This window comes from Athene noctua, chromosome 1 (genome assembly GCF_965140245.1).
Source record: "Athene noctua chromosome 1, bAthNoc1.hap1.1, whole genome shotgun sequence".
Classification (NCBI taxonomy): Eukaryota; Metazoa; Chordata; class Aves; order Strigiformes; family Strigidae; genus Athene; species Athene noctua.
Genome location: NC_134037.1, coordinates 43,126,394 through 43,145,441, shown reverse-complemented (window position 1 = coordinate 43,145,441; position 19,048 = coordinate 43,126,394). Strand labels below are relative to the sequence as shown.

The 19,048-nt window shown below is 41.5% G+C and overlaps 1 protein-coding gene across 12 annotated transcripts in view; it reads left to right on the top strand.

Moving 5' to 3' along the window:
- The first annotated feature begins 8,393 nt into the window (after window positions 1-8,393).
- Window positions 8,394-19,048, top strand: part of MAP3K7 (mitogen-activated protein kinase kinase kinase 7) — a 48,233-nt gene continuing 37,578 nt past the window's right edge. For all 12 annotated transcript variants that reach the window (XM_074896048.1, XM_074896055.1, XM_074896054.1 and 9 more), the window contains exon 1: window positions 8,394-8,536. In XM_074896048.1, coding sequence (XP_074752149.1) covers window positions 8,447-8,536 — 90 coding nt within the window. In that variant the 5' untranslated portion in view covers window positions 8,394-8,446. The remainder of the gene's footprint in view (window positions 8,537-19,048) is intronic.

Below are 19,048 nucleotides of genomic sequence, written 5' to 3'. Positions count from 1 at the left end.
CTAACCTACTGGTCTGATACCAAGAGATAGATACATTAGTGTTCACTGAAGAATGGTAAGCTTACATACTAGAACTTGTTGAGCTTATGACAAAATTAGGCCTTAGCAAGTTAATAAGCTCAGCACTTCTATTACATTGATCTGGCTGTTGAAGTAATGGCTACAGTAATGGCCTGAAGAACCACTGCCTTCATGAAACACTCAGTTACTGACAGTGGTCAAGTACCAGCTGACTGGAAGTTTCTAGGGGGACAGGAAAACTTCTGGTAATTTGTCACTTTCAGTTTTGCTGTGACTTTTGCTCCTATCTGATCTCATTTAATTGGGAGCATCATATGTCTTGTGCTCCCAGTAAATCAGAAGACAACATCCATATTTCATTACCAAACAAGTGATACAATGATATAAAACACTCACCCCCTTCTTCTGTGATTGCATTTGCTTTATTCTTCCACCGGTGAGAACATGTTATCTTGATAACAGATCATTTTGACTGACCATTTTTTAAGACATCTTCTAGAAAGATATACCACCCTAACGATGAATTAGCAAAGTACATTAACAAGTACCTATTTAAAGAGCGCCAGATATTTGTGATTTTTATTGTACATTACAAATCACAGACTTTCAGCATGTTGGGTTATATAACATGTGAATCAGATATCAATTAGAAATATGACTATTTGTTGGTGCATTTGGGTCCTCCGCATGCATACACAGGCTGCCAAACACACATCCACAAGCAACTAGAAGACAGAGCCACACACAAGGCACTCCTGCACATGCAACCAGGCCAGACATATAGGTCTGCATTTGGCACTCATGCCACTGGCTATTGTGAACCACACAGGAATCAGGCTGCCTTCTGTGGAGATGTTTCTAGCCTGCTAGCATATTTCCTACAAAGATAGAACAGCCCAGGTTGGAAGGGACCTCAGATCATCTGGTCCAACGTTGTGTGGGAAAGGGAAGATAGATGAGATTATCTACCACCCTGTGCAGTCACATCTTGAAAACCTCCAAGTGATGGGGACTCTACCACGCCTCACTGTGACTGGTGTTCCAGTCAATGTTCTCACTGTAAAAAAATGTATTGTATGAAGATGAAACTTCTAAAAAAATTTATTGTATCGAGATGAAACCTCTCCCTGTGTAACTTGTACCTGTTGACCCCTTGTCTTCTCCATGTGACTCTTTATGAAAAGAGAGACTCCATCTTCTTTGCAGCTACCCTTTAAGTACTGGAATACTGTGATGAGATCCTCTCCTGAGACTTCTCCAGGAGAAAAGACCTAAATCCTTCAGACTTTCCTCATAGGACAAGTTCTCCATTTGACTTACAGCTCTACATGTTCCTTGTTTCTGTGAGTTCTACCTGGTATGAAACCAGAAACTAAGCACAAAAAGCATCTATTCCTGTTTGTCATTTAAATAGCAGAATAGATCTTCTAGAACGGAAAGATTTTGAAGACAAGTCCCTCATCCACAGAAGCCTCAGTGTACTTGCACTAAGGCTACATTAGTCTTTACCCTCACTACGTGATGGCAGTCGTGAACACTCTCCCCTCCTACTTCCAGCACGTTGCTCCAGTGCTTTGTAGTACTCCACCCACTTGTGTGTCTCGCATAAAACACACGAGGCTGTCATTTCCCTTTTCTAACATTGCTTAAAAATCATACCTGCAAGAATTCTCTCCATTTGCTCTGATTGATGAGTATGAAGCTTTAGAAGATGAAAAAGAAACAGATATTCCTTCTCTAAGAAATAAAAAAGTAAAAATCCCTCCTTCCTCCAAACTCTTAATTCAGAACAAGGCCTTACTCATGTACTTCTATCGATATAATTTTTACTTCATCTTAAGAACATAACGGTTCATTTCAATGTATAGTCAGGTAAAGAAAGACCATGAGAAGAATTAATTATATTACTTACACTTTTAATAGCACTTGTTTGGCCAGCATGATGGGAAGAGACCTCCCTAAGCAATGAATACAGTAGTCTGCTCTCACAGATTGTTATGACAAATAAATGATTTCAATGTTCGGGCACCACCCAGTGAAGCAATTTTTGCCCCGATAGCAAGAAACTTCTCAGGTTTCAAATCTTCATGCACTAACAGGACCCTTGTGCCCAAAGAAGTTTCCTTCTGCTTGAACATCACTTTTCCATCAGTACTGTTTACCTCCCCAATATCTTTATCTTTCCAATCTCCTTTAAAAGAGGCAAGATATATCCTCTCTGTGTTTTGCAGGATTAAACATGACGACATGTTTTATCTTCCCTTCTGTGGTAAGCCCTCTCTTATCTTGACCATCTTGGTAGCTTTTCTCTGCAACAAGTTAGGTCCCAATTTTTTTTGGAAAGCAGATAACCAACACTGTTCAGATGAAGTCTACATAACCTTGTACAGCTTTATTGGATATATGATACAGGATATATAAGCTTGCACCTTTTTCTAGGCACATTATCTACAAGACTCATAGTCCTCCTAAAACCACTTAAAACCTACAAGTTGTATTCATCTTTTTCCAATAAGTCTGTTATAGGATAACAAGATGTTACAAGTTCTCAAACTAATTCATAAACTTGCACTCTAATATTTTAAATATTAACCACTTTATATCTCTTGCCCTTGGAGTCATCTGATTTTTTCCATTTGATATTCTTATCTTCCTCTTTATTAACTACACTGTCTAAACGTGTGTCACCACAATCACTGTCCTCTATTTCTCTTATCAACATCAATTACAAAATTATTAACAAGGTTGCTCTCAAAATTGAATCTTACAAAAAAAAAAAAAATCTGTTATAACTTCATTCCAATACTTCCCTTTTGATACTCCCCATTGTCTTCTGGCTACTCCTCTACTCTCTTTACCCACTTTCCATTCTTTTAATGATTATCATGTCCAACTTAATTAATAATTTCCCACAAGGCAATATATCAAATACAATCAAGATAGAACAGTTCCATCCATTCCCTTTGCCTAAAAATATCACAGAATTTATCAAAAATGATCTTTTGTTAATCTGAGATAATCTACCCTTGATTAAAAAGATGTGATATTTCATTCCATTTACCTCCATGCTCTTTATTATTCTCTCCTTCACATTTTATTTTAAAGCCTACTGAGAGCAGACCAACACATACTTAGATGCCTGGATCAGACTTTGCACCTTTATGAAATACTTTTGCTACCTGGCAACATTTCTGCCTATCTCTAACAACATCTTCTATCAGAAATTTCATGTACCGTGTCTTTCAGAGCTCTCAGTTGAAGATCAGCCCGTCTATTGCCATCCATCTGTCCTTCATCTGTGTGCTAAATTCTTTAGTATCTTTTTCCCACTAGCCACTTAGTCAGCCAACCCCAGTAGCTGATAGCTGCAACAGGGGAAACACTGTCTAGGTTTCAGGACTGCATCTAGATTATCTCTCACCTTTACTTTGCCCTTACTGCACAGTTGGCTGCACTACACCTCTTTCCTAGCTCTCTTGGTGGTTTAGGCTGCTGGAAAACTTTGAGAGATCTAACATGACTCAGAAGGCAAAATAAGGTTCAGAAACAACTGTGACCATTTGAGTTTCTGTAACATTCATACAAGAGAATTTCTTTTTATTTTTACTGAAGTGAATACAGTTCCTTGCATACAGTTGTGTTTGGTATTTAGCAAAGCATCTCATACATTTATTTTGCAAGGCTTTTATTTATTTAATATATGCATTTTATTACAAATTATAAGGCACACCACAATTGAAGAAATTCATAGGTTTTTAGAAGACTTTTCATAGTGTGGGGAAGTCTTCCCATAAAGGGAAAGAAGTAATAAGAAAACAAGAAGCATGTTGGGGCTGCCATCTCAGTGTATTTGGCAGAAGACACCCTTGTGCTGCTTTGCAAGAGTTTGCAAACCACTAATGCAAGACAGAATTGGTGAAATCATTGAGATCATATTGAAATCTGACACACAACATGCTGCAACCTCCTCTTGGGAAATCTTAACATAAGAGTCAAAGGAGCTACATGAGAAGAGTGGATTAGGCATCAACTCTGCCATGCTGAGCAACAGAAACCTTTCAATATCATCAAGGTGATTTGTCCTCAGATTTCTCCACTGTACCTGCGCTGGAACAAGAAGCAGGCTTCTCTGGGTTCCCCCTGGATGGGACCTGAATTTGTACAGCACAAGTGTTTCATAGTGTGCTCCATACTACTGCTCACCAGGGACCTGCTCTGGCCTCACACTTGCAAGAAAATGCACAAGACAGTTCATCCACCAGCTTGTGTCACTCAGTCATCCAGGCTAACTACTCTCCTTTTAATTCCTGCAGGTTTCCTATGAATAGTGTACATCCAGACACTTTCCAACACACAGGTGAGGCAAGGCTGATGACTCACAACCAGTTCTATAGCTGCCGTCAAGGTCTTTAACCACACAGGATTCCCATGAACTGAGATAATATAACTTCATATTTACAAGGCAATATTTAACAAGAAAAAAAATGGAGGGAGTCTGTCTTTTCAGAAACCTGAACTATTCCTGTGCTTAAAGCTAGAAGGGAACCTTTCTTGTAGGTATAGACCATCCCACATGACTTTCTAGTATCATTCTACCATCACTTAAAATGAGATATTTTTACCAACTAAAAAAAATTTGCATATACTGAAAATGAAACACAAGCTGAAATCTTTTGAAAGAAGGCGGCACTTAACTTTTTCCTAAACTGAGTTAGAGAAAAATAATGCTGATTTGCTCTTCTTAAAGAACTCCTACAACTGTTACATAGAGTAATTTTAAGGGACGGGACAGGTGGTAGCCAGGATAATATATCTGCATCTTCTTCTGTACTCATGAAAATGTGCCCAAATTCTAAGCTGTAAGATGCTGTATATGTGGATAAATTTAAGCAAAGATATCCAGATATTTGGACTAAGTCTCAGGTCTGTTAGGCTGGCCCTGTAGACTTACTTTGTACTTTGTATAACACCTACTGCCTCATCTTTTGAAAAAATATAGCTCTTAAACCTGCTCAATGACAGGAGCTACAAAGAGCTCCACAGCAGTTATCTCAGGTTTGAGCATTTGTGAGTGCTCTGGCCACGGTATCCTAAGACTTCTAACAATCTTTTAAGTGCTCACCTTCCTGGCAGTATAACTTCTTCCCTATGTTAGAGGCAGGCCATTAAGACCCAGAACGTGGGCTTCCCAGTTTCTAGTTTTTTCTCCTGAACATAAGAGCTGCTTTTCTCCCAGGTAAAAACAGCCTGTGGAGAATGCAACTTTTCTTTTCCTTCACCCTTCAAACATGTTTGTTGAATAAATATTTTAAATGTTCTATTTTGGGGGTGTACAAGTTATACTCAGTCCCCAACACACAGCTAATTAAGACTGTGTCAGTCATAAAACAAAAAGAATAATATCAAAATTACCACATCCTTAAAACACCCCCTGAACTTCACAATAGTGACATTTTGATAATGATGATGACTCTGCCTTCACAAAGGGAGAACTCATTATTTTTGAGATACATATTTCTACATCAATTTCTGAAAGGAAATGAACCTTACAAGCAACTATAATTGGAATGCTCTCCTCTGTGCTCTTAATTCTCATCAACAAAAAAAATAATAAAGGTAATAAAAAAAAAAATCTCACCACTAAAATATAAAAGACTGCAACTGTCACTTGCCTCATATATATCCTTAAGAGAGGTCTGTGAAGCCTAACAAAAAGCCAAATATTCAGTTAGTTCTCCTAGATATCACCGATTGTCACCTAGAGTGCCACCACCCACCTAGCCAATTTTCCAAAAAGTACTGATGTGGTTCACCTTCCCCAGTGCATAGCATATGTGTCCAAATAAAACATGCTTTTTAAGTTCAGAATTCTGCCTGACACCATGCTCAAGAAGATTTTCACACGTTTTTCATTCACCCCTGCTCTTTGGCTTCAGTTGGCTTTATGTTGGCTGCCTTGAATCCCACTTTTAAAACTATTTAGAGAACTGAAGCAATTCATCCAGCACTATGAATTCATGTGAGAGGAGTCTGGTTTTGATCTGATCTGCAGTTTCTGAATACCTCAGAAATCCATCTTTTTCATCTTCCAAAAAGCAATACACTGCACACTCAGCAGCTGAGACAGTAGTAGCTGCTTATACAAAAGTGATATGCTTTCCTTTAAGTGGTCAGGTACAGGTACAAACATGATACTTCGTAACGCTACGTCACAGTATGATCAAGATGGGTACTAAGGGCAGCTTTCATAAAAACGAAACTCAAATACACCTCTAGGCATAAGGGGATGCTAGATCGAAATCATCCAGAGACCACATATCTGGAGAGCACCAAGGTCAGTATGAACATCCAAACCAATATACAACCTCTGAGAAATGAGGGGCTCTGAATAATCCCGCTGCCAAATGAAGCGGGTGTTAGCCAGATTTTGTGGTACCTGGAACCTTCCCATGACTAACAGAAGCCTCTTTAGATCCTCCTGGACCAAATCATATCAGAAAATAGGAACTCGATGAGAGTCTGCTCCCCCCCCACACACAGATTGTTTGCACAATGTAATTGCACTGACCCAACCTGTTCTGAAGACTAGTTTCATCTTGCATGCAACACGGTCTACCAGTACACGCACCATCACTGCTTGTCTGTGATTCCTGCTTTGCTAGACACCTGGAAATCCTGGACTATTTGCTAAAACTGACAGAAAAAGGCAAGGGCAAACAACCCAAAATGACAGTCTGTCACAAGGCACAGGAGCTCACAGAGGCACTTCCACTTTAGCTTTTCTAACAGCTGAGCCACCACGACAGGTCACTGCCCATATTCATCCCTGATTTTCCTAGCTGCTTAAGCAGTTTTCTCAGGCTGGCTCTGTAAAGCAGCTCGATCTCCCCATTTACAAGACTTCACTGAGATACAGGCATGCACGAGCATTTTAGCAGAGGAAGATCTAGGAAAGCTTACTATATCTATTAAAATTATGTACTATTAACAGTATTGTACAATAACATAATTTTTTACATATGGCCCCGAGGCTAAACATATCAAAACGAAGCACAGCTGTTTCAGTGAAACAGCAGCTACATCCACTCATCCCAGCATTGATTTCACACTGCGAGTTGCCCTGAAGCCTCAGCCCGGGAGATTTACCGCCAGAACAGTGAGGCGTTGCTCCAGCCAAAAGTGGAAGCGGGTGCTAGCTGTTGCAAGAGTGGGCCGAGATCCCCAGCAGCTGGGGCCCGGAGAACGGGCCGTTAAGGTATACGCTCATTCCCGAGTCCTATCCCCTTATTGCTGTGTGTTTACATCATTCGCTGAATTACTCTCTGCTCCCCAGCTGCGCTCCTACACAAGTGCTTCCCCCTGAGAAAGGGGCTCAGCAGCACAGGCCACCCAACGCCGCGCTCCTGCCTGCAGAGAAAGCGCGTCCCCAGCCGCATGTCCCCCGCACGTGCGCCTCCTGCCCCGGGGGACAGAGATGTATTCGGGAAGGTGATGCCGTGCAGCACCGGGGGCGCGCTGCCCCGCACTCGCACGGCGGTGGCGGAGCCTCGGCCGGGGCCCTCCGCCTCCACCTGCCGAGCAGAGGCACCGTGCGGCCGCGGGGAGCGAGCTGGACCCCCGGGGGGGCGCCGCGCACGGCAGAGGCTCGGGGGAGCCCCCGGCTGCCTCTGCCCCGGCTGAGACGGCGATGTCCTCCCTGCCCTGGGGGGGGCAGCCAGCGCCGCCCGCCGCGGCCGCGCTCCTCCGGCAGCACCGGGCCCCGGCCCGACCCTGCGGCAGCGGCGGCAGGAAGAGGAAGCGGGGCCGGGGCCGCGGCGGCTCCCCCTGGCGGAGGCGGGCGGCGGGGCGGGGCGGTGCCGCCGCCAGGCCGTGGCCCCGCCGCGGCCGCCTGAGTAGCAGCCGCTGCCGGCGCGTTTCCCCTTCCCGCCCCCTCCCCGGCGCTCCCTCCCCCGCCTCCCCGGCCGGGGCAGCAGGAAGCGGCTCTGATGTCAGCGGCGGCGGCCGCGGCGCGGCTCTGAGCGGCTCCCCCACCCCCGCCGCGGCCCCCTCGCCCGCCGCTGCCGCCGGGGCTGGCGGAGGCGGCCGGCTTCGGCCCCAGGGGGCGACCCCTTCTCTCCGCCGGGGACGCGCGGCCGAGGCGGCTCCCGGGCTCCGCAGAGGCCGCGGCCTAGGGCAGCCGCCGCGGGAGGGCGCGGGATGCGGAGCGGCGGCGCCGCCGCCGGCGGGGCCCCCGCCCGCCGCCACTAAGGCCCGCGGCCGCCGCGGATGCGGCCTCGCCCCGCGCGGCGGCCCAGGCGGCGCCTCGGCCCGGCCCGCCCCGACCTGCGCCCCCGCGGAGGGCAGGAGTCGCCGCCGCGCCCCGCGTAGCCCCGGCCCGGCCCCCCGGCCTGCCCTGGCCTCTCCTCCCCCAGGTGAAAGAGGAGGGATGTCCGCGGCCGCCTCCGCTGAAATGATTGAAACCCCCCCGGTCCTCAACTTCGAAGAAATCGACTACAAAGAGATCGAGGTGGAAGAGGTGAGTAAGGGCCCCGCCGCCGGGCGGCCTCTCCGCACACGCTCCCCGGGCGCGGCCTGCGGGCGAGCCGGAGGGGCCAGGCGGGCCCCCGCCGCGGCGCCGGGCCTCCCGCGCAGCCCCCGGGGTTCCCCTCCCGGGCGCCGGCCCCCCGCGGCGGAAGGGGCCCTGGGGGCTCCCTGGGTGCGCGGGGCTGCCGGCCCCCCCCGCGTACCTGCCCGGGGGTGCCTGCCCCGCGGGATGCTGCAGCGGTTGGCACCGGGGAACAAAGGCGGTGTGGCTGGGGGCGGAGGTGCCAGCTGACTTCTGCCAGCCGGGCGCCGCGTCCTGGGGTCTTTAAGCGGGATAACTTTAGTCAGGACTTTCATTTTAAAGTTTCGCCGCCCATTTTGCCACCCACTTTAGTATGGGTGTCAAACGCTGTCACAAGAGCGACCTGTTAATTCTGCTGTTTCTTGCGGGTCTCTGTGTGCCCCAGCTTTCTCCTTCTGCCGCTGAACAGAACTGAACCACTCTCTGTATAGTTAGCATACCAGTGTTAATTATTTGCTAAATTTACAGCTCTGCTAGCTATAAGGACGTACTTTTTTTATTATTTCTTTTTTCTTAACATAGGCTAGTGATGTAGCACTCGTGGATCTGTAACGTTCCGTTTGTGACTTGTCCACGTTACCCAGGAAGTGACATTGAGTTGTCGTATAACAGTTAGAAGCAAGTATTTCTTCTTCTGTAGTTCTTACTTTCATATTAAAATTGTTGCCTTAAATTCTTTGAGGCTGAAATAAAATGCATTAAGTACAGAGTTTAGTAGGTACCTGTCGTCTGTCTGGATTTCCTGTGAAAGTAGGATGGGTGTCATCTAGGATACCTTATATGCTTTAATGAAGGGCTCAGTAGTATGTCTATACCACAACGTTGTTTAACTCTCAGAATCACACAAAAATACTGCTGCTGTTGAGGTTTGTTTTTTTTTCTTCCTCCCCTGCTAACATCTCTACAGGAATGAAATTGCTTCATACAGATCCATAATGAATTTGATGAGTCCAACTTGGACCTAACAGACACCCAAAACTGCTTAAACAGTATTTGTCTTTTATTCCTAGATTAGTATCTTTCTCTTTCAGTAGTAATTGCCCTCTTTTCTTAAATAGTTCATGTGGAAATGAATTTAGTTTTGTGTAGTAGCTTTTATAAATATGGCAACCAGCGTCTCACATTTTTGAAGTGGTTTGCTAGATACTGGTTTGTTCTTAATTATTATGGTGGGCTCTTGTGGCCTTGGAGAGTTCACAGAACATAAAATCTGCAATATTTTCATAGAACACCATGGTGCTTTCAGCTGTATTCAAGTAGTATTGTGGTAACTTTGTCTTTCATCATAGAAGACACTGGAAATTCTCAGAAAATAATATTTTTCTGAAAGATGGCCTTTCCCCTTTCTGTGGGCAATCGTGAAGATTTTTGGCTGTAAGTCTAATCGTTCCTCTTCCCTTTATTCATTTAACTGCTCAGAAGTGAGAACATTTATCGTGTTTGGGAACTGAAAGTATTTTTTCATTTGATAATATGCTGACATTTTTGCAACACTTACTAATGGACAGGGATCAAATCACATGCTTTGGGAGAAATGGCTTTTCTCACCCAAAGAAGAAAATAAAGTTGATAGGAATTTATCCATCAGAAAAACATGTCCTGTGGTGGCTTATAGAAGTGAGTAGCACATCTAATATGTTAGATATAGCACTTTGAATTAATAAAATACCATACAGATCTTTAATCCTCATGATAACCTTGGGAAGGCTGTTAGCAAGGATTATACTGCTATGTTTTATGTAGGAAATGTGGAGCTGCATGGTGTGTATTTGGTATGACTAGAATTCATCATTCTAAGGTTTAGTGTTCAGGGCTTGACTATGTTCTACATACCTGTATAGCACCTGCTGAGACAGGACTATATGCTTGAATATATATGTAGAGAAGATGCCTAAACAGTAATTTGTGCTTTAGTTAATGTGATTGTGGCATTATCCTCAGAGTAGTATCCTTGTTGGAGATATAAGCAGGGGAGCTCTGATAAAGTGTCCTCTGTATGAGAAAATCTGATGACAGCTGGTGTAGCATTTTGAGTTGCACTCAGTGTACCTGTCCTACCAGAAATTCTTATATGCAATGGGGATACCATAGTGCTGTATGCAGTCTAACCATCATTGCACAGAGGAAGAAATAAGATCTACTTTACAATAAAACAGGTGAACTAAAGACCATACCTAGACCTCGTTTTTCTCAACTGTGGGTGTTGACCTCTTAGTTACGTTGCAGTTTCAGCACAAATAGTCAACTTTGCAGTCATAACAAAATACACATTGCTATTGAGGATTTTCTGTGCTCTCACTTCAGGATTGGAAGTTTTCAAGGATTTTTAAATGACTGTAAGGATTCAAAATGGTCAGATTTTAATATACTTGGCAAACTTAAGATGTTTCAAAATGGAGTGTCAACAGATCTACACTGGGAACTCAAATGCTTGTATAATCATAGCTTTGCTGTTGTATTATCAAGGCTGTCTTGTCAGCAGATAGCAGTCCCACTCTGCCACTGGTTTATTAATAGATATTGAAGTTCTGGAATACTTGTAGGCCCTGAGTCCTTGCTAATAAATGAGAGATCCATAAAGCATGCTTTCATTTAGGTTTGGTTAAACTCTAGTGAGTAATATCAAGAATATACCATATGGTGTTTTAGCTACCATGCACACGACTAACTGTACTGTCGTGTTACTTCCCACCAGTTAAACATGTCTCCAACGCCAAGCTGCCTGTAACTATCTAAAGTGCTTAGGTTGATGTAAAATACAGATATAATAATTATGAACGAGTTGGAATCAAATCAAAACTGATGTGACACAGTGGGACCATCTTCAAAACTAGAAGGGGAAAAACAATGTAAAACTTGGGTTCAACAGAAATGTTCCCTACTTTACCATGCAAATTTTGACTGTAAGAATGTCCTCTCTTAAGTTTTCAGGTATAAAATAGACAAATCGTTAGAAACTGAATAAATGAATAAATAAAACAACAGAATTTATCTGAAAAGTTAATGTAACTGAAATCAAGTTAACAATAAAAAGCCTAATAGCCCTGTTTTAAAATCTAGCTTAAATACTCTTCCTCCCAGAGGAGCTTTCACATCTAAGCGATGAACAGACTTTGGTTTTGAATTGGTCTGACAACCTGCTCCCTGCCACTCTTTCCTGAAAATCCCACAGCCCTTCCTCCTTCGTGTAACTCGATAACAGTCCCATACATGACCAAAACGCAGACCTCTTCATCACATGATGTGTGTATGCCTTGGATTGCATGGCCAAAAGATGCATGTCTGGTCATGCATGCTGTGGCCCTGCCCAGTCACTGTTTGATGTGACCAGGTTGAAAACCATTGCCATACTTGCATAGTTGCAAGCTACTTCTGAACAGTCTGAAACTGTAAATTATTTGAAAACTGTTGTTTAATGGTCTGTTGGTATACTGTAGTATACACTAAAGTTTATTTTCAACGATCTATTCGGGCAATAGTAGTTAATTCTAAGGGATTTAAGGTAATGTTTTCTTTAAGATGAACAGGTAAGATTTCTAAATATTTAATTTGGAAAACCTAGTTAAGGTGCCAGCAACCAAGGAGATGCAATTTATGGCATGTTCACCTACATTTTTGAAACGGTTGAATAATTTCATTAACTGTCTGAGAAGTGTGCTAAGAACTGCATGTGTTCCTTGCAGGTATGGAGCAGAACAGTTCAGAGACAAGAGAATGAGGAATACAGTGAGACAACTGGTTTTTGCTCCCCTTTCTATTAGTTAACTTTTTAAAAGTTAATGCGATGCAGTGACTGGTTATGTCCATTACACTACAAGGTAAAGCGGATTTGCATAAGCTGCTGCTGAACATGGAGTTGTTACTACTTCTATCGTTTTTATGTCTGGGGAGATTGTGTCCAGTTGTAGAATACCAATCTGCAAAATTGGGATAAGATTGGATGAGAATTGCAGGTGTGATCTGAGATCTGAACAATATTCTTGGCTATCTGACACGAGTACAAAAGGCTCATGAGCCAAGGGTGGTAGTTAGGAATCCGTCTGCAGTCAGTCACATCTACAATTTCTCAGCCTTTTCTGGAAAGTGAGCCTTCAAGGTGCGAAGTTGCGCATCCAGAAGCAAAGGCAGAAAATTAGTATGTGGTGAAAACTTACATCAGAATTTTCTGTGGCTTTACTCTAAATATATTTCTGATTTAAATCACTATTTAAATTTTGTTTAATTATTACCAATGTAAGATTTTCTTCATTCATCTACATAAGAAAATAGCTGAATTGTCAGCTGGAGTGTGAATTTATAGTGGAAATTACACAACACCAATTTCATGGGGATGAAATTTAGTGTGCAGTAAGTGTTAGAAGATGGCTAATAAGCTAGTTAAACTGTTAATGTAATGTAAGACTTTACACTTATTTCTAGACATACAGATTTATTTAATGAATCAATTTGCATCCGGTAAAATAAATTCATCTTTTACTCTCATAAAGAATGCATGGGAAAAACCTCACAGGCTCTTCTATTCCAGTGATGAAAGCAAGATGTGGATTTATGAGGAAATAATAAAGTTCCAAGTCTAATGCATCAGCTAAGGTCACAACTGAGTGACAATGTAATTGCTGTCAGAAACTGGGGGGTGCTGGGAAGGCCTCTCCCTAAGAAAAAACAAAAAAAAAAACCCCAAAAAACAGAAAACAAAACACAAAACGAAAACAACAGAACAAGCTCCACATATCCCTTATTTATCCCACCCAGTGGATTCTAGCAGTATTTTACTGACCGCAGAATGCTTATTTGTTTTTCAAAGACCAGTAATTTTAGACTGTGCCAGCCCAGCAAGCCCAACTCATGTTGGAGTCCTTCACCCTGAGTGCCTCATTACCCAGCATTTTGTGTCTAAAACTAGAATCTCCTGTCTGGGCTGCTGGAATGGAACAAATTGATTCATACTAGAGCATCAGACAAGTGTTTTGTTAATGTTTTTAAATTACTGGTAATTAAAATGAGTTCAGTTCTTGAGACAGATGTGTAAAAGGCTATCTATGTAAAAAGCTGGAATGAAAGTACAACCTGATAAACGGTTATCTTTGCTTGAGATGGACACGTTTCTTAGAACTACTGAGCTATCGAAAGGGGTTGGTTGTGTGTTTAGAGCAAAGGAAGAATTTCTGGAAACACCACTAATTTTAGGAAGATAGATGATGATACTTTAATTCTCCATAAATATACTCTGAAGAAGTTGAAAAGAGAATGATTTCTTAAAACAACTAAATTCATATAGCCAAGTCACTAAATAAAAGCTGTACAGGGTTGTGCAGATCTAAGAGATGATGCCCTAAATACAGACCAATGTATTAGTTTGTGGCAAGAAGTTATGTATATTTGTTAAGAATGTAAATTGATTTTTAATAACCAGTTTTTTTCATTAAGAAATTTTTTTTTTTTTACAATGTTTTGCATAACTCAAATTGAAACTTGGAAGCTAAATCTAACCTCAGCGACTTATTTTACTTAAAATTAGTGGGATTGCTGGGGGGGGGCAGCAGTTTTGGTGTTTGGGATTTTTTTCATTGCTGTATGAATCCCAGAAAGGGAAAGGGACGTTTACAAATGAGTTGCGTACCAGTACAAATAAACTTAACCAGTCAAAGAATGTAGCTGTAAGAATTGGCAGATCTAAACTCCTTCCTAATAGTGCTGCCAGGGTATTGGCCACAGTCATCTGTGGCACGGGGCCGATTTGCTTCAACCTGCTTAATAAAGCATAGCACACACAGAGGAAACAAAGTTGGAATTTGAGGCTGGTTGAATGAATGATAGAAAATGTAGGCATATTATTTTTAGGGACTGTAAACTGTTCTTCATGACCTCCCCACCCCCAATATCCCCCACCCTTGCATTGTGTCTGAAGCTTGAGAAATCTAAAAGTCAGTTTGCATAAACCTTTCATTTACAAATATACCAGTAACCAAAGGAACATAGATATTAAAGATAATTCAGAGACTGCTGTCTGTTTGGAAGCATGAGGATTTTTGGGTTTGTGCTGGGTTTTTCTTTTTGGTTGCTGGTCTTGCTTCCCAAAATCGTAAACAAATTTGTCATGTAGATACTGCGAATTATGAATACAATTCTCCAAAGAATACTGTATCTGCTAACCAGGGAGCTATTATATTTTATTGCTGTCTTACATACACAGCAAGGGTTTTTTAGAAGGAAAAGCACTAGGTATAAAGCATGCAGAGCTAACTTAACGTGGAAACCTCATGGATAGAGGAGAAAACTTTGCATCTTTATACTTTTGAGTGAATAGAGAACTTGTGCAGTTAATGCAAAGTTGAAATTAATTCTTCCAACGTTTTGACATCTGATAGGGTAATAGGGTGCCGTGAATAAACAGAGATGCTTTTTGTTTTGGGGTGGGGGATTACTGGTCCCATCCCTTAGGACAAGATACATCCTTAACATATCTGCAGTCTCTATTTCCTGCATGATTTCTAGTCTACATACTTACCAGTCAGTATAGTCTACATACTTACAAGTCAGTATCGTGTATCTTTGTTTATGTACGGCATTTGATACTATTTGTACACAGAGACAATGTTTGTTCCAGAGTTCTTGTATGGTTCATATTCTTTAAATAATACTCCAAATACATTATCTGGAAAACATGCAAACACTTTCTTTTACCATGTCACGCAGTAAAACATAACTTTTTACTGGTATGAATTTTATGGGGAGAAGAATAAAGTTGTATATACTTTTCAATCTTTAAATCTTTAAGAATTGTTGCCAGTTTAAAATGTGTCTTTCTCATGTACTAACCAAATGGTTCTTGACAAACTTCATTCTCTTTTGTGGAAAAGTAGAAGTAAAAGCACTGGTGTTCTATTTCTAAACATGTCATCTGCCCTATATTTTCCTTTTTTCTCCTAGAAGATATTTAGAGGGCCAAAATCTTTTACCAAAAGAACGTGTTTATTTTTAGATCATTTTCCAACTGTACACAGTGCTACAGATCAACTGCTGTTTATTGATTTGTTGTGTCAATAATTCCATTAACTGTGCTTCATATAATTCAGAATATGCACTACTGCCCAAACATATGGTGTGGCACCAACAGCAGGGGACAAGAAGGAATGAGCATGAAGAAACTAAAGTTCAGGCAGCGCCTCCCTCCTGTGCTATTAAATTACTTAGTTCCAGTACACGGTGTTGAAGGAAACAACGTAGTGTTTAAACTGTTCGAACAAATTCTAAGACTTAACTCCTTTAAAGAATAAGCTCAGTGAAAACTTAAAGGAAGAAAATGAAATATGAGTTGAATCCACCACAGGCTGCATTCTGTCAATTATAAAGGATGTTTTTACGATGAATAAGATACTTTCTCTGGATTAAGAAAGAAAGCCATACTGGGCTTGCACATATGATAAACTTCAAGTTTGTATCAGATCCATCATTGCTTCTGATGGTTGCTCCTTTCATATGCTGTCCAAGAGTCTGAACTGCCTTAGTGGAGGATTGGCTCTCCTCTGTTTTCCCTGTATCCTAGGTAAATATTCAGTGCATTCGTGTCCTCTTCTCAAGTTCAACCCTCTGCCTAAGCAGGCACCAAGTCACTGATAAATTGTTATGAAACCTTGACTGCATAGTCATTTGTCAAACTTTTCACCAACGGTAAAATTTATGTATCTGATGGTCTCTCACAGCTTTCTACTACATAATTCAGATTTAGATTGCCTGGTAAACTCTTCCTCTTGGTATCTGACACTTGATTGGGGGGGGGGGGGGGGGGGGGGGAGGGTTTTTTTTCCCCAGTCATTAGCAGGACTTCAAAAAGTACATCTGATTCTTGGAATTTATTCCACTTTTCAACTAGAGCCCAAGTACTGTGACATTCATGGCATAATGTGAAACATCACATTGGGCAGTATACATGTTAATCTTAGTTTCTTCATTGAACAAAACTGTTATTGAAAAATACATCAGAATTGAAAAATAATGGTTCTTCTAGTATATGAACTGGAAATACATATACAAATTCTTGGTATTAAACTTGCAAATAGCCATGGATTTCTCTTCAGGGGAACAGTATGCAATTGTATTGACTTATGGGCTGAATTTGACCATGTGGAATTAAATGCAAGAGATACTAGGGCTTTTTTTTTTGTTGTTATACATGTGATTTTATTTTTATATATATGTGGAAAATATTTAATATATCAATATACATAGTACATATTGCATAGTCATAATGTTAAAGTTATATCCATAATACACAGAATACGTTTGTATATATGGACATATATGAGTCTTTTCAGCAAGGAAAGATATGACTAGCTGAAGAAAGTAAGCCTGATCTATCACAAACTGTTGTAAATTATTCAGGCTAAGTAAAAAAAAAAAGTCAAATTGCTTCGTTCAGTTTTATCAAATGTATCTGAGACCAATCTTAACTGACAAATATACAGTTTTCAAACAGCAATATTTTTTATTCATCACTGGATTAAATGTAACAGAGCTGTAGTCAAACACCATGAAGGAGTATGAGAAAAGGTGCATTAAAAGGAGCCTTCTAAAAGGAGCTTTGCTCAGCCTTGAACTGTAAGGCCAATTGTATCCCGCTAGGAGAAACTATATGCACACCTCTTCTTCCTGAAGTGAAGGGGACAGTTCTTCCCAGTTTGAGTTCTTTGATATTGTAGGGGAGCAGCAGACCTGAAACTGAATTGCTGCTGCCAGTGCACTTCATCCTGCCTGAGTTGCTCTGTGGCATCCTTCTCTCCTTAACTGACTGACCTTAGTACTTCTCAGGTGTGAGCAAGATGCTCTCTTTGAGTTACATGTGCTTCCACCATGGATGATTTCCATGTGCTCAGTAAATTGACACTTCTGTGAAATGCAGACTTAATGGGGCACACACACAGACTGATGAGATTTTTCTGAAAGTGTAGGTCTGGTCATGAGCTGTGCACGGTGGGTAGAGGGGTTGTAGTGCACAGCTCTCTTATGCGTGCAGAAGAAGGTGGGAAGCTGACAACCCCAGTGAATTGGGTAATTTTATTCAAAACATGGTCTGAGAGAGAAGAAGAAATATCAAGGGAGACTATTTTGGGACTTTCAGGTCTTCAGGTGACTCACTGTTTCCAGTTTGTCTATATGCACTATTTTCATAGGCTGCTCGACTATCATTCCTATGGGTTGGTGTTTCTAATCTCAGTTATGGACTGCAAGAAAATAGTTGGTGTGTATTATATCAAGAGAACAGTCAAGGCCCTGTACTGTAGCTGGAGGAGGTTACAATCAACAGGTTCCTTTGTACACGGGACAGAATGGGGCACGTTCTTTGGATCTGCTGTGGATGTCTTGTGGTAGACTCAGTCTGTGAATCACTGTAGTGAAGAGTAAAGGTGAGAAGCCAGGAGTTAGTTCCTGGAAGGCTACATGCATGCTGTAATGCAAAAGCGAAAAATACTACTTTGTGTGTATTAAGGAAACCAGAAGAGGAAAATGCCATTGATTGCCATGGCTGGGCAGCCGTGTCTCATATCCTATGTGAGATTTCAAAATTATTTCAAAAATATTGGGTTTACTTACTGTTTTATCATCTTTCGTAATGCAAAATCTTGATTATTTTTTAAATTTATATTTTTCCCCTTTTCAAACTGGGTTCTTGATTGCAGACTTTCTCATATTCATCATGAAAGTTTAGCAGGTCTTGAGCTATGTACCTGCAGCCTTTTCTACCCCGTTCTCAGGGAAAATCAGCTTCACTGTTTATTTATTTATTTATTAGGAAAGCATGTAGTGAGAGCCTAACCCAAGCATGGTTTACATAAATGATAGTCAGTTTGCTTTGGTGTGGAGCCTTGACAAGTACAGTCTGATGCTTGTACATTCCTGTCTACCAGGTTGCCTTCTCTGGACCAGCACTCTTAATTTATATTCTGGATTATTGCTATATTGGGAGGCATCTAAAAAAAAAAAAAAAAAAGGTAGAATTATTAATTGTTTTTTCCTCAAAGAGTGAGCATTCAGGCAGCAGACAGTTTGCTTTGTTTCAGCATCGTGAATGTGTGGTTATTCACTGATCTCCTACAAATCTTTTAACACCACACTTTTCTTTTAAGAAACCATTCTGTTAAGGAGTAAATTCACTGGTGAACCTATAAAATTCAGTGTGACATTTATAATGTGGATGTAATATGCCTGAACATTTTGTGGGTCTTTTAGTTATGTTGCGTCTCTATATTTTAACTTTGACTATTTCTTCCCATGCCTCCACCCCCAAGAATCTTTTCCAATTTTTATTGGATAAACTCATAAGTAACTATGACTTTCTAGTGAAGAGCTTTGTAATTTGGGGAAGTGTGTTTTTCTATCCAAAATAATACTCTTGTTTGTGCATTATCTGTTTAAGGAAGACAA